The sequence below is a fragment of the Zootermopsis nevadensis genome, unplaced genomic scaffold, assembly GCF_977971745.1.
Source record: "Zootermopsis nevadensis isolate Lab colony 2312 unplaced genomic scaffold, Znev_1.0 Znev_ptg000022l, whole genome shotgun sequence".
In the NCBI taxonomy this organism is placed as follows: Eukaryota; Metazoa; Arthropoda; class Insecta; order Blattodea; family Termopsidae; genus Zootermopsis; species Zootermopsis nevadensis.
In genome coordinates, this window is record NW_028259154.1 from 15,734,906 (window position 1) to 15,751,479 (window position 16,574).

The 16,574-nt window shown below is 35.2% G+C and overlaps 1 protein-coding gene across 5 annotated transcripts; it reads left to right on the forward strand.

Annotated features, from left to right (window-relative positions):
* Positions 1–287: 287 nt before the first annotated feature.
* Positions 288–16,375, forward strand: LOC110839734 (uncharacterized). 5 transcript variants are annotated; one of them, XM_022084210.2, is made up of 12 exons: positions 288–350; positions 450–550; positions 1,406–1,528; positions 2,213–2,614; positions 3,373–3,478; positions 3,965–4,078; positions 5,925–6,071; positions 7,510–7,748; positions 9,350–9,562; positions 11,226–11,387; positions 12,873–13,123; positions 14,238–16,375. In XM_022084210.2, the coding sequence occupies exons 2-12, from the start codon at positions 482–484 to the stop codon at positions 14,935–14,937; spliced, it is 2,526 nt and encodes an 841-aa protein (XP_021939902.2). In that variant the 5' UTR covers positions 288–350; positions 450–481; the 3' UTR covers positions 14,938–16,375. The 5 variants fall into 5 exon arrangements, 4 of the variants coding, with proteins under 4 accessions (XP_021939902.2, XP_021939901.2, XP_021939903.2 ...); XR_015536605.1 differs by lacking the exon at positions 288–350 and adding an exon at positions 13,862–13,979 and having other exon boundaries at positions 357–550; positions 14,238–14,359; XM_022084209.2 differs by lacking the exon at positions 288–350 and having other exon boundaries at positions 357–550.
* Positions 16,376–16,574: the final 199 nt, after the last annotated feature.

Below are 16,574 nucleotides of genomic sequence, written 5' to 3' on the forward strand. Positions count from 1 at the left end.
AAACCTCTTCTCCACAGCAAGCACCTATGAATCACCAGTAAACTTCTTCCATACTACATGGTGCAACATCACAGAAGATGGTCATGAGACTTGACTTTATGTCTTATTAATGCAAAGTAAATTTGGTGTTTTAACCTCTTGACACCCCCTCCCCTCCAACGTATGAATTTTCTTCACTGAAGTAAAAAATAAAGCACACAGTGTTATTTCGTGTGGTCTGCTATCCCCAGTTTTCGTTTATTGTTTAAAATTCGCGCCACTCCAAAAGGCTGCGTAATGCTCCCATTTAAGACTATGTTCAACTTGGTAAGCTGTCTCTGCAATCATAATGCAAAGATTGCATTTAGAAGGTAAAGTGAGAAGTGGAGTGTATGCCGTTAGAGGTTAGGAATGCCCTTGGCGTAGATTAAAGTGTTTTCTTACGTGAAACTTAATCGTTTTTATTTTAGCATAAGGAGAAGCGAGGGACTGTCTTAAAACAATGATTACTACCGTTTGGACTGAATTGGCACAAGAATTGTTGAACTTTTCTTCCAGATTTCTTTCATTTGTAAGTAGTGATATTTTACACTTTTATGTAACTTTATAAATAAAGGAGGTATGAACATCAGTTAAAAACATTTTTTAATAGGTAAAATTACGGACTAAATTAGTCGTAATGACAAGCGAAGCTAGCTTAACGTAGATGTCTGTCGTCTGGGTTGTAGCGTATAGTGTGATGGAAGTTTACCAACGTCTCCCTGATGATGGAGGCAGCAAGGACCTCTGAAACGCTGGTAAACTTCTACCGGACTACACGCCACTACAGCCTAGAGGACAGCCATCTTCCTACTCACCACCGTGAGAAACTAAACCTACTAACGTCATGTAGCTAACCATTTCGGGAGGAGCTGGTTTCAAATCTCGGTCCTGAGGCTCTTCTGAGGTTTTGCGTGTTTTTCATCATTACGTCGAGGGAAATGCTGGCCATGCAGTCGGTCACGACCTGTTCCTTTTATGCCCTTCCAAATTTATTATATACTAACACAGACAAGATGGACAGCAGTAATAAACACTGCAACATTTTTTATGAACTATCCAAGGAATGATGAGACCATTTAATCAGTTAAATAATATAATTTGTGAGTCATCTGATGAAGTTTTGTGAGCATTGAGACAGAATTTATAAATAGATTTTATTCGTTGTATGTGAGAAAAAGAAATCCCAAGATTGGAACATAATTTTCATAATATCTGCTATCATATGAAACTTGTGTATTATATATAAAAGTTGTTACTATGCAATCGGTTTTGTAGTCAAAACTTTTTGTATATTTTTGTTGCATCCTGATAACCTGCCACAGTTCTGCAGTGTCAAATATATCTATATACACCAGATCTCTGTGATGCGCCTTTTTGTTTCCAGTTGAAAGATGCTGGAATACTGCAGTCTTACTCACTTTCTCATTCAGATCTCAGTTTGATGATGGAGACACATAAGGAGGAGGAATTCTTGTCCAGATTTGTTTTGTTTATGGAATGTCTGAAGGTGAGTTTATTTCTATCAAACACATGTCATTGATTCTTTGATATAATAGTTGGAATACCTGAACAATGTGGTGACCAGTTTTATTTGCTTCTTTAGCTTGCAGAATATTTTTACAATTTCATGCTGTTTAACATTAAACATCTGTAGGTATAGTGTGTAAGTTAAAATAGGTGTTTCTTCTCATATTTATGGATGCATTTTGGTTACAGATTAGGTTAGTTTAATTTAGTATGATGACATTACTACTGTGGAGATTACTTCGTGATTAGAACACTCACAAAGCCATAAAGAAAATTGTCTTATTTTTGCTGTTGCCAGTAATTCCAATGTTATTAATCAAAGTCTTGCAAAAGCAATGTGATTTTCAGTCTATGTTCTTGATATTTATTTAGGTTTGAAGTATTCTGAATAGTGATAATTAATAACTCTGTTGAGATCTGGTTGTCAGATATAGATAGTACTCCATTAATAAAATTAACTTAGAATATTTAATCATGCTATTTCATTCACATAGGTTATGTACTGTTGTAGCTGTTCTTGTAATGATTACATGTCATATTAACAGCTGTGTCCTCAATGTGGCATAACATCTTAAAGTTGGTAATATTATCTTTATGGGTCTCACAGAAAATAAAGATTTTTGTTAAATTAGAGATAGAGTTAATTTCACTGTTTTAAATGCAGGTGACTCTTCAGCGATGTAAAGTGCTTGAACCCCAGACAAAAAGTGCTGATACAAATGTAATAACTTTTGAGACAGAAATCAGAGAAAATATTGATTGGCCTCCAGACAAAGGTGTTGGAGATGAAGCAAAGATTGCTAATTTGGATGAAAAAAGTCACACTAACTGGTCAGAATTTGGGGGTCATAGCAATGGTGGTTTCCAAAGCCACCATGAAGATGATAAAAATAAGGATAATGACAATCTTGAAAATCTTAATGATCCCATCAAGTCACAATTGTCAGAGCTTCATATGGTGGTCGTGGCTAGTAACCATGGTGACAACTTTGAAGAACTTGATTGCATTGAAAATTCTTCCTCAGAAGCAAACAGGACAGCAGGTACAGAAGCTCCAAAAGACAAGGTAAATTAGAGTCCCATGCCCTGTGTATTAAACATGAAAAATCTTTTCTGAATTGTGAAATTCATGTGTGTATTAACACAGGGCAAATGAAATTAATTATTAGGAGCATAGAAGGAATTGTATAGGCATGTAGTATTTTCTAATTTATGATATTGGATAGAAACTGGCTTATGCTTAATGAAGATATAGCTTGTAAGAAAATAATAAATTATACCAATATTATAGAATTAAGATAAAAAGGAATTTACATGTATAAAATGTGATGCAAATGGGAGAATAAAATCAAGAATTTATCAGAATTGGAGGGGGGGGAGTAGAACTGTAGTGGTAAGATAGAGTATGTTTAGTAGGAAACAGCACTAACTGAGAGTTATATAAAGATGTGGTTCTAAGAAACCTGGTGTTAGGTAGACACATGCAATTTGGTATGCATTCTTTTTTTGACATATGAACATTTTTACCAGCAGTCTTTTCAACGCAGATCACGGCTTCATGGCTTGCTTTATGCACTAAACATGGCGGACCAGCTACATCACCTATTGCATACACATTTGACTCATTAGTTTCATACCATCCATGCATTTCAATAGAACCAGAAGGGCTTGGTTTAATTTTTGTATTTTCTAAACCTATATTTCTAATTGACTAGCTGGTGTAGACATAGGGAGGATGAATGAAACTAGTGGCAGGCTGGTGTTGGTGTGTGAATGTGGTTGTTCTTTGATTAATTTTTTATTAACAAGTTCCATATTTTTCAGTCCATGAATTTTGTACAATTACATGGTGGAATGTATAGCTGTCCTACATGTGACAAATCATTCACCACTAGGTCTGCAATTGTTCGACACTACAGAACACATACTGGTAAGTGTAAGCTGATCAGAAACATATATAAAATGCTGTATATTCATTAATATTTTTTTAGTTACTGCCAACTGCATATAAGATGTACACTTATAAACATTGCACATGTATTCAAGAAGTAATATGCTAATTCAACAGAGAATGTAGGGGTCTTCTAAACAAACTTACCATTTTTAATGTCAGGTAGTAGCAAAAATGTTATTAACATTTTTTGCATATGATCCTTAGAATGTAAATGCCTTTGTAACACTCTGGCACAGCTGCATTTAAATGGGCTGTGTTTTATATAGGTTGAGGTTTCTTAGCCTCACTGCTGCTAAAGAATGATAAGAATATTATGATACCTTCATAGGCTGTGTTTACATCAGCATAACAAATTTAGTTTATGGTAAGAGAATAATTGGCTAGAAAATAGTTTTTGTTTTGTTATATATATTGGTATAATTCCCTGCTTTGTGGAGTGAAGTCCAGTGTTGTCTGTTTCAGGGGAGAGACCCTTTCCTTGTGACTTTTGCAACAAGACATTTGCATCAAAAACTAGTGTTGAATCACATCTCTTACGACAGCACAGTCTGAATACCGAGTCAGCATTGGCTTGCCGTGAGTGCGTTACTTGACAGGTGACTCTACCTGACTGCATGTTTTCTCAATTGAGTACATGAATTAAATTGCAGTTGGTGTGTTGCTTCTTCATTACTTCATCTCACAAAATTTCATAAAACATGTGAAATAAAATGAAGTATTTATAAGAGTAGTCACCCTCAGTGGACAAGTGGTTAGTGTGCTTGCCACTGGACTCAAGATTCAAACATGGCTGAGGTTGAGTGATTTTTAATGGTGATAAAAATCTGTTGCACAACTTCATTCGGAGGAGAAGTAAAGCCGGTGGTCCCATGTCGTAGATTTACAGCATGTAAAAGAACTTTATGAGAATGAACGAGATGTTTCATAAGGAAAATTCAGCTGCCATTTCTCACCCAAGTCTCCCGATTGACTGCTAGATGGGTCTGGCAGTCAAATCGGGATTCAGTATGCTTTGCTATGAGGACTGTCACATCACTCATGAAAATGGAAACTTTACAATTAGTCTATTTTGCTTGCTTCCATTCGATCATGTCATATGGAATTATATTCTAGGGAAACTCAAAAGACAGCAAATAAATATTTTACATTCAAAAGCAACTTATATCTTAATTGCATCATGCTTGTGTTCCTCAATACAATACTTTTATTTTCCGTCGTTACACAAGCTTATTGTTAAAATCATATAAAATGTAACAATTTTATGTGAAATTTTATATGATTTTAACAATAAGCTTGTGTAACGACGGAAAATAAAAGTATTGTATTCAAAAGCAAATCGTTAGAATAGTGGCAGGCAGTGAAAGGAGAGCCTTATGAAGGGAATTGTTTAATAAATTTAATATTCTTTTACTAGCCAGTGATTTTTTTTTTTCATAATTTATAGTGAACAGCATAGAAAAAACAAACACTGTGATATTCACAATATGTTTACAAGATACAGATATAACCTTCATGTGCCAACCACTAACTCAGTAAATATCAGAAAGGAATTTATTATACTGAAATTAAGATATTAATTAATCCCCCCCCCCCCCACTGTAAAAGTCTGAATCATTGAATCATGATATAAAGATGTTTAAGCAGACACTAGAGTATCTCCTATCTCACTCCTTCTACTCCATAGAAGAATTTACCTCTACCAGTTTTTCTTAGCTATTATAAATACATGCAAGCAATAGTGGTTATACTTTCTTGTATAATTATTTTTTGTGGTAATACTGTAGTTAACTGTAAATTACTGTTATAACTATTATAATTTATATTTGTATTAGAAACAAGTATTGTATTTGTGACATGTTTTACATTCTTTGCTTAGGCCTATGAAGGATCTATGGAATATAAATAAATTCAATTTTATTCTGTTCTGTTCTATATTAAGCAAAGTTCTAACCACTACACATCATTTATTGTCAGTGCTATTCTTTTGTAAAGTGTCACATAAGTACATAGTGTGAGCTAATTGCGCATTTGTTTTTTAACCTCCATGCTTATAAATTGGCCTTCTGCTAAATATTCTAACCCCACATCTTTGTCATGGAAGTGGGAAACATCTAATATGGTGAAGGTGAAATGTAATTCCTGACACAGCCTCTGAAGAATCCTGAAAATATATGTAAGAAGGCTCGAGTGTAACTGTGATAGGCTTAGCAATTTAACAGTGGATATCAGGTTGATTTCAAGAATTGAATAGACTCAGACCATCCATAACCAAACCATCATACTAGTTCACATTTGACTTTGTTATTAATGCTCAAATAGAACAACCATGAAGTATGAACAAGTATGTAATAGTTTGTAGCCTATTTCTGTCAATGAGTTTGGGAGCAGAGAGAAATGGTAATGACATTCTTTTTGTCAACAGCGGATTGTGGGAAGCTCTTTGTACGTCGCAACTCGCTAGAAGTTCACCTGATTACCCACAGCAAAGACAAGCCTTTCTCATGTGATGTCTGCAGAAAGACATTTTCACAGAAAGTTACTCGAGATATCCACCTGGCCAGGCATACAGGTAAATTAACAAGAGTCAAAAGTACCCACCTGTATGTGTATAGTGCTGCATTGTCAGTTTTGCTGTTCTGTGACATGTCTGCACTCATAAGCAAGACAAAATTGAAAACCACTGTGACTTTGTTGTGCTGTAAATTTTAATCTGTTCTTCAATTTTTACAAGTTCATAATAATGTTACAGTCTGTCTTTGGTTAAATTATTGAAGTCAGTGTGGTGATGTGGAAGATCAACCTGAAATATCCTCAGTTGTTAGAACAGTAGTCAGAAAGGGCAGAGTGATAAAAAAAACAAACATGGGAGGTCAGAATTAGCAGATGATTTACAATATATGTAAGTTCTTCAAAGATTCAGCACCCTGAACATCTTGTTAATACATATCTACAAAGCCTAGTATGTTGTCCATATTGCAAAACACTGAAGGGAGTTTCCAGTCATTATGCAAAATCCTCATGCATACATAACATATAAGTATATGCACTGTTTTTTCTCACAAACTAAATATTGATTGTGATGCAGTTTCTGAAAAAATTGTCTTAACTTTGAGCTACATTCCATAGCCGGAATATAGGTGGTAGAGTGCAGAGAATGTAAATTTGTAACTGTGTATATTTTTAAGTACACAGTGAGTAACACCTTTAAATGCAAAGAAAGCTAATTCATTTATTAAAAATAATAAAATCCCACAGCAAATATAAAGGTTATGATTATAATAACAATGAAATTAAGAATGTGGTAGTCAGTACATCTCATTCATTCTATTACAAACGAAAGTATTACACAAGGTTATAGTGAGAATTTCTGCAAAACTTTTATCTTCATTGAAGTGGTATGGGCTCTGCTATTGGTATTGCAACATTGTTCAGTTTTGCTGTAAACTTAAACATCTAATTTCAATATGGTTGCTCTGTTATAGCTTTAATGCTTTGGAGTTCTATTTAGGAAGCAGTGAGATTCAATCTAAATTGAGTCATGGAATACCTCATTGAGGTTTGTCGTCGTTTACTGGGTGAATGCCTGGAAAGTGTGTTCAAATAGTCACATCCTTATCACTCATAATTTATGATTGATCCATCTGTTTCAGGTCTATACAATCTCTTTTTCAGCTGAAACAGTGTAATTAGAAAAGCATTAAGACTTCTAATGGTTTTGCAGAATTCATGTAACCTAAATTTCTTCTAAACAAAGAAAAGTGACAGAAATTTGAGTATTGTCTGTGTTAAGGGACACTGGATTTCAGAAATTTTACTTACATTTTGTCACAAGGTAAAAATTAAAGAGAGAGAATAGGTATTCTGATAAACATTGCAGTAGCATGCAAGATTCCTGAAACAGGGTAAGGTTGGAATTCTAAACCCTAGGCTAACAGTAGTTCTGTTATGCAGGAAAAGAATACATTTGCTGTTGAATTGTCTTACTAAAGTGTCTGTTTACTTTAAAGGGCAGTATGATCACACCTGTAACATCTGTCACAAGAAGTTTGCTTCACGTGCCAAACTTAATGAGCATATGCACCAACACCGCAGTCCAAGATTCAGATGTGAAGAATGTGGTAAGCAGTTTGTTCGTCAGGATGCACTCCGCACTCACCAAAGGGTTCACACAGGCGAGCGACCTTATCACTGTTCTTTGTGCAACAGATCTTTCTACACTGCATCCAACCTTCGTCTTCATGAGCAGGTACTTTCATATGTGTGGTGTGGTATGCCTTTAGCATAACTTCCAGATTTGGTGTAGTTAGTGTCTAATAATGATGAATAAAACAAAATGCTATAGTAGTTCAATGCACATACAGTGAAACCTCGATGCATCGTTTTCGGCGGGGGTGGGAAATAAAAACGATGAATGCGGGAAAACGATAGATGCGGGAAAGCATTAAAATTTTTAAAAAAAACAATGTTTCTCTTTCAAAGTTACTTCTTTTTACCAAAAAAGTCTTTAATGGACAACTGGTTTGTCGAAACTTTACGTTTTAGACCAAACAGAGCACTTTCCACGTTCAAAATGTTTTCCTCGTCACGTTCACTAATATTAAGCGCATAAAAGAACGACTTCACTTTTGCCAATGCAGGGTGTGCTTCGGCAAAACTCGGCAAAGCTTCGGGCTCGCATTCGTCGTCTTCCTCTTCCTCACCACTCCCACCCTCTCCGCGAACAATAACAGGAAGAATGGAAATACTATTACTGCCGAACTCAACGAAACGTAGCTGTAGAAGACACTGAACCACTGGAAACGAGATGAACCAGAAAAATGAAAAGTGCCGCCAGCCTTTCCTTTGTACTTATAATAAAAGCATTTGTGAAGAAATTCACACTGCACATGCCATCTGGCATCGCTGGAACGAAATATGAGTGCACCCTAATTAAAATCGTAAAATTTCTGACAATGAGCACCGCCATTCACTCCAACTATATCACCCCTGCACTGCTGACCCTCATTCCAAAAGAATGTGCTGGTTGGGCGACATAACAGGTTACCGCTACTGTGTATTCCAAAAACATTATGCGTCTTTCGGTATTAATTTATCTCTAAACCCAGCATTTTAAATTCTTAGAAACGATCATTGCGGGAAAATTGTGGGCCGGGACTAAGATTTTTGAACGATCGATGCGATAAAATGATAGTTCGAGGAACGATAGAAGCGGGAAAATGTAACATTATTTTATATGGGATGTATTCGGGACCGAACAAAACGGACGATGCATCCGGGAAAACGATAGTTCCGGGAACGATGGATAGAGGTTTCACTGTAGTATGTTTCTGTGGGTTTTGTTGCTATTCATAGTATGTGTAAGCTGTCTTTTGTTTTATATGTGTGTGTATAACACTGTAAACTTTCAAGTCAGAAACCAAGCTGGCTTGCCTTAAAGTTCATGAACAGTTCATATTTAGACTCTGCATATTCCTACTTTCCAGTTTTGTTTAAGAACACATTTTTTTGTATAGTCCTGACATTGTATGTGAGCATGTAACAGGATGAAAATATGCATGTTCATTTTAGTAAATTAAATTCTATGTCAGATGTATTTCACGCAAAGATTACCATAAGACTAACAGCTCAATTCTCTCTTTGCTTTATATAGTGACGTAAATAAAAGAGCTCTGTAATAGGTATGCTTTTGCGTTTGTGAAAATGAAATAAAACTGTAATGTCTTGATTTTTTATTAAAAGGTGTATAAATTTACAAATAGTGTGATTTAATAAAGAACAGCAAATTCAGTTAAAGTCCATGTCAAAGTAAGGTTTTTATGTTTTTACGTGGTTCAATCTTTATTACAGTCACACAGTAAAGTGGCTGGCTTCAAGTGCCATCAGTGTGGGTCAAAATTCAAACATAAGTCAAGTCTTTCTGCACACATGAAGAGTCATGCAAGTTCAGGCTTGTTGCCATGTCCAATGATTGACTGCAGAAGAGCTGAGAGGGGATTTCTCCATGCTCGCAGTGTTCAAGCTCATCTACGCAATCACCACCAGAGGTTTCTTTGTGCAATTGTAAGCTTTAATAAGTGTAACTTGCTTTCTTTGTTGGTGTCCTTGCTTCAGTGTGCATGGAAGAATATGCCATGGCTTCAGAAGCAAAACTGCAAGTGTAGTCAGTGAAAAATGTTATGGAAAAACATTTCAGCTCTTTGGGAATCACTTCTCATGATTAAGGTGCTGGAAACAGCCCTTTTATAAAACATTTTCCACAAATGTGACATTTAAGAAAATGATGGTGCTGATGATTTAGCTCACCATAATGAAGCTTTTGTTCTAAGTCATACGTGTTCTATAATGGTTACACTGTATGATTTTGAACTTTTTAATTGTATGTATTTTTCTTGAAGTGCTTAAAATGAACACATAATGGCTGAGGTGATGTCCCTCTGTACTTATATTTCATTTCCAAAACTTGTGAACAAATGGCCACCTTCTGTGATGTTACACCATGCAGTCTGGTAGGTATTTACTAAAATTTCAGAGGCCCCTCTTTGTATCTACTGGACTATATAGTACAACATCCCAGGAGATAACCATCTTTATGTTCATTGCTATGAGAACCTAAAATCTCACCTAGTGATTTATATCTTAATTGCGTCATGTTTGTGTTTATTAATACAATAATTTATTTACCGTCTTTACACAAACTTAAAAATGTTGTTAAAATTACTTAAAATTATAACATTTTTTCATTAGATACTAGATCTTGTTACATTTTACATTGACGACATGTTTCGATGTTATCTCATCATCATCAGGTCTATCAATTAAAATCTGTTGCACTTCTTGCTCTGCGTATATTGATTTGTTTTATTTGTTTGATTTTTTAAGTCTTCCATTAAATTTGAAGGCTGTGCCCGGATGCTTTAAATCTGTAAAATTAATTTTAATTTTCAAATCGTGATTTTGGATAATGACATAGGAAATAGAATAATTTACTAATTTAAAGAGTTATTACGTAATATATCGTAATACAAGTAAAAGAAGTAAAAGAATCACAAAATAGTATTAAAAGTAGTAAAACATAGCGGGTTGTATGTGATGTGTTTAATGGAAGAGACTTAAAAAATCAAACAAATAAAACAAATCAATATACGCAGAGCAAGAAGTGCAACAGATTTTAATTGATAGACCTGATGATGATGAGATAACATCGAAACATGTCGTCAATGTAAAATGTAACAAGATCTAGTATCTAATGAAAAAATGTTATAATTTTAAGTAATTTTAACAACATTTTTAAGTTTGTGTAAAGACAGTAAATAAATTATTGTACTCACCTAGTGAACAAATTTATTTACAATTTGGTAATGAAGGGTTTGCGTTAGAAGTTATTAGGTGAATTTCACTGTTACTTGTATTAGTCAGATGTATTCTCTGCTTTATATGAAACAAAAATTTAATTTTAAATAGTTTTGTACAATAATTAATCATACAGAAAATTGGTACATGAAATTAAATATTGATCTTCTTAAGATCTGAAACTTGTATTTGGAATAATTTTTTTGGTATGGTAAATATTTAATGAAATGCAAGTAAAAATCTTTTCTGCCTCCAAGCAATGTGATTAGCTCTGCAACAGTAGATTAATAGCCACAATAAATTAAAGTAATGTGTGTGGTATAAAAAATTGCAAGGAATGCATTTGGAAAATAGGTGTGTGTGTGGATTGCAGTGTGGCCATGAGTTTGGAAGTAAGTCAAGCCTTCTGGAACATGAGAAACTTCACAGTAATCAGTTGTTCATGGAGAATCCGAAGCCTCATTCTTGTCATCTCTGTCCAAGAAGATTTGCACAGAAGGGAAAGCTGAGTGCACATATCAAAACACATTTACAGGTGAACTCAATCATAGATAAGTAGTTGTTCCTAAATTCCCTTGTTATGTTGTGATAGTTTCTTGAAATTATTTTTAAAACTTTGCAGTGAGGATACAAAATATTTACTCACCATCAACCATGAATAATTAAGTATGACAGCCTATCATTAATAAATTCTACTTTTAACTGCACGCTGAAGATCTCTTTTCACTAAAAAATCTGTTTCCAGGCAGTGGTCTTTATTCCCTTTTCCATAGAGTAATATGTAGTTTGCCTTTGTTAGTCTTCCATCATCAGGCCACCTAACCACCTGTATTCCTGCAATATCTAAACTATACTTCCCTACCTCCATAGCTAATGTATCCCATGCTGTTGTTTCATAGACCAGTTGCCAACCTCTCATGTTTTCAGAAGAGTGCATATTATGCAGGAATCAAAATTTTCAACAGTCTACCATCAAGTCTCACAAGTCTTGTAAATAAGAAGGAGCAATTTAAGGTAGCATCAAAAAGATACTTAATTACCTACTCCTTTTACTCTGTCAATGAATTTATGTTGTTTACAAATAAGTTATAAGTTTTCTTCTGTGTGTAATGGGTAGATGTATTTGTAACTTATCATTTCTTTAGGTGAACCCTTTGTTTGTATTATGTGAAATTTGTATAATAGTATGAATTGCACTTTATAACATGTATTGTATTATTATTATGATGACTTTTTCCACATCATATTGTCATCTGACTGTCTTGTGGATCCATGGAATATAATAAATTATTATTATTATTATTGTCCCATCTATTCACCACTTTATGGGGTATGTACTTCCATGTACCCGAGACAGACCTTGTCCCTAAGGTACATGGGGCAGCAGCTATTTCCGGGATACATATTGTTTTTAGCAAGTGCTACGTGTATTATATAATTTTATTTTACGACAGCGTCTATCGAATGATGTATGAAGATCCCAAAATGGCAGTCTTCTGGAGTTCCCTGATGTCGTGTTCGCCCGGGATGTTGGCCAAATATTTTTTGAGTGACCTGGAGACAGTTCCTGTTGCTCCTATAATTATCGGGAATACTTTTGCTTGCACTTTCCACATTCTCTGTATTTCAATGAGAAGGTCCTTGTATTTCAAGATCTTCTCTGCTTCCTTCTTAATCACATCCCTGTCAGTCGGTACTGGTATGTCAATTAAGAGGCAAGTTCCATTTTTGTTTCGGATTATACTGTCTGGTTTATTATTTGGGATGGTTCTATCTGTTCTGACTTGTTGGTTCCACAAATAGTTATTTGTTGTTATTATTATTGTTGTTGTTGTTGTTGTTATTATAGGCTCCTCACATTCCACTTTCCATTCAGAAACTTAAAAGAAAGAAGACTTGCATGAGACTCATTGTTTCTTACAAGCCTACTCATACCAAAATTATTTATCATGTTAGTGCATTTTCACTGAATAATTTGTATATTTAGCACAAATTTATGCAAGCCTTAATTAATTTCTAGGAGCCAGGCTACGTGTGTAACATTTGTGGGAAACGTTTCCACCGTAAGGATGTACAAGCAAATCACATGTTCCTGCATTCTGGGCAGAGACCATTTAGCTGTGCACATTGTGGTAAAGCTTTTGCATTCAAGTCAAATTTGAGCACCCATCTGGCAACACACCCAACTGATGCTGGTCATCAACAAGTTGAGTTTCCATGCCCTGAATGTGGCAAGAAGTTCCGGCATCGCAGTTCTCTCACCCTGCACAGGTATTGTTCCCAGCCGATTTTGGGTGTAAAAAATTTGGCATACTTATACATTAGACTTAATTGTTTATATCATCAGGGCAATGAGTAACTCATTACCCTGATGAGCAAAGACCTCTGAAACTGGTAAACTTCTACCGCAGTACATGGTGCTACAACCCAGAAGACAGCCATCTTTGTACTCACCACCATGGAAACCTCAAATCCTACTTTATTGTTTATTCTTCTTTCAGCAAGTTATTGAAATGGCATACTGTGGACAAAAATGCCCACAAGCTGGTAGTCTGTTATAGTTCAGCTTATAATAGATCAAATATGGTAGCACAGAAATCATAATTGTCAGTTACTATCCGTATGATGATGATCTTTCCAAAATCAGCTTCATTGAAGATGCGTGTTGACCTTTATCATATGGGTAAAGGGTATTTAAGCCCCCCCCCCCCCCCCCACCAAAAAAAAAGAACAAGTAAGGACTGCATGCTTGACTTTAAGTACTGGATTTATTGTTTTTATGATACACTGTTGCAACAGCTGGCCACTTAGGCCAGTCATATCATGTAAGCAGTGATACACAGTTTATAAAGGTCAAGTGTGAATTTGTAATGGTCATCAGTAATATTAGAATGCAGCCATTCCTCAGAACTTCAAAAGTATGATCTTAAAGCTATATTACTACACACAATGTTGGGATTTAAGGGGAGAGGAGATGTAGCTCCTACTCATTCTTAATCTCGACACTAGGTGGGGGCGAGTGGTCAGAGTCATGCCCTGGCCGCACTTTACCCCTGGGAAAGGACCCTGATATAGGACAGCATTTAACAAATAAATATTGGTACTTCAGCATCACTGTGATCTTAAGGTACACAAAAATTGTTTTTGTCATGAAATTAATATAATGTGTCAGAATCATTTGCTGGAATGTATATGAAATTCCCATAGAAATAATTTTCTATCAAAATGAAAGCCATGTGTTATGTACAACTTAATTTTCCCATTTGTTCTTAATCTTATATTTGCATTATAGTGAATTCCAGTATGAAATACTTGTGACCTGAAAGCTGAAGCTCCCTGATATAATGTATTTTTAACAAATTTTGTCCTATTTCTTTGTTTACAGAAAGGCACATACTGGTCATTTTAATCATACTTGTGCTGTCTGTGGGAAGAAGTTTATGAAGAAGAGTCATTATGAAGGTCATTTGCGTAGCCATGATTCTGAACGGCCATTTCATTGTCCAACTTGTGGAAAGGGATATAAAGAACGAAAACACTGCCGTGAGCATGTTCGGCGGTTACATCCAAATGATTTCAATTTGGAAACACTATTTGCTTCCATTACAAGTGAAGATGCTCAGGTAGCTGATATGCTGTGCTCTGAACAGGCAGTAACAACACTACACATCCAGAATCCTACTGACCAACATGTTTCCAATCTTCACCAACGGAATTCAGAGCAGCATCCATCAGGATCTACTCTTGATTCAGATTTTATGTTGGAACAGCAACCTGCCTCTGCTCGTAATCAGGCTTCATTGGCAGTAAACACATCTACTGTGCCTTCTCCTGGTCTACATCTCTTTCCGACTGTAACACTGTCAAATCTGGACCCCATTTTACAGGAAATGGGTCAGATGCACCCGCAACCAACCCAATTTTTGATCTCATCAGTTGATGAGAGGCAAGGCTTAACATCAACAGAGAATGTGGAATGCAACATGCAGTGTCAAACATTAGTTCAAAATAATACTGCTTCAGCACTGGCAGTTTTGTCAAGTGAGGATACAACATCAGTATTATCTCAGGGGCTGGAGTCATAATCCCAGACAGGAGATTAATACTGAAGAGTGTGAGTCACTCAATAAGTAGGATTTTAGGTTACGAATTTGGCTGTCTTCTGGGTTGTAGCACCATGTACTCTGGTAGAATACAGCCATCTCTGAGTTAGTAATTGTTTAAGAGTGCTCTATGAAATGTGAGATTATGTTATGTCAATTAATTTCTAAAGTAAATAGCAATATATTTGAATTTTAATGGTTATGAATGAAAGGTCTCTGGAAATTTTCACTTCTTTTAGACATAATTTGAATAGGCTGTAGGCACAAAAATCTAAAACATAATACACAGCTGAGAAAACGAAAATAAAATGTGCAAGTTATAATTTTTGTTTCCTGTGGTATGCCTGTTACATCACTTAAGTCTTCCTCCTTTTGGGTGCTGTAACTGAATTTTAATCTTGACTTCTGTTTTGGAAATGTTCTAAGTTCTTGCATATATTTGTAGCACATTCCCTCAGATAAGACATCATACCACCATAATAAAGTCCCTACCAACACAGGATGTGGACAAACACCCGTGAGTCAGGAATGAACCTGTTACCTCTTGTGTTTTAGTTCTCCAGTATCATTTACTTCCCAGATCATGCAGCAACTAAAACCATAATTGCATCAGTAATACTTAATTTAATTAAAATTAAAGGTAAAGTTTTGCAATGAGATTGTTATTGTTTGTACAATATTTAATTTAAGTACTTTTCTAAGTAAAACAGGTTTTGAAATCTTGTTCAAGATCTGTTGCTTTGGCCTGATTTATATAGGCCTGCACAAGAGTAGCAACATTAATGGCTATATTTACTCAATACTAACTGGAAGTTGAAATGAAAGTGGCTTGATCATTTGGACATTAAATGCAAAGTTGCATTTCCCAGTGCTTTCTGAAAGAAGATGCTTCTAGAAATGAAAATCTGGCTGTCAAGTAACTCCTGGGAGCTAAACTGGGATGTGCACATTGTGATTATTCAGTAACTAACTAACTAACTAGATGGCTTATTGAACCTGAAGGTTCATTACCAAATTAACCAAGGCCCTCCACCAGACCCCATACATTGTGGTTATCCTTACCCTAAATGCAGATTGTTCTAAAAATTACTATAGCACTATAGTTCTAACAATAAATTCATCATTAAGAAATTGTGCCATATTCATTCCTAAGCACTCTTAAGGATTAATTGGTTTCCATGTTTTTATTGTGAATCCAGGATTTGGTTTGTATACAGCTTGCTTTTGGTATTCTGTTTTCATTTGTGTATCTTTTTGCATTCATCAGTTTCACTAATACATATATTATTTTCTCTGTGTTTTGTACGGGCGACTCGTTATACGTGGGGGCTGTATTCCTGAAAATTACTGCAGTTAGAATAAATGTTTTACTTGAATTTGTATAGATGTAATTTATGAAATAAAACAACATCCATTATAATGATGGTTCCATTTTGTGGTGTCCTCTGGTTACACATCTCTTCTGCACTGAAATAACTGAAAAACAATGCTTTATGTACGTCTAGTTTAAATGGTGATCAGTTGTTCATTGAAGATTTCTCATCTCACCTTTATGAATATTACGTCGTAGCTTTTCTAATTGTGATGTGTTGTACACAATATGCTGATTGAGTGCATTT

What these genes read in the sequence shown, in the direction of transcription:
- LOC110839734 (XM_022084210.2), top strand. Translation starts at nt 482, where the DNA reads ATGATTACTACCGTTTGGACTGAATTGGCACAAGAATTGTTGAACTTT. An exon ending in CTTCCAGATTTCTTTCATTT is followed by an intron (nt 551 to 1,405) that starts GTAAGTAGTGAT and finishes TTTTGTTTCCAG; the next exon opens with TTGAAAGATGCTGGAATACT. An exon ending in ACCTTCGTCTTCATGAGCAG is followed by an intron (nt 7,749 to 9,349) that starts GTACTTTCATAT and finishes TCTTTATTACAG; the next exon opens with TCACACAGTAAAGTGGCTGG.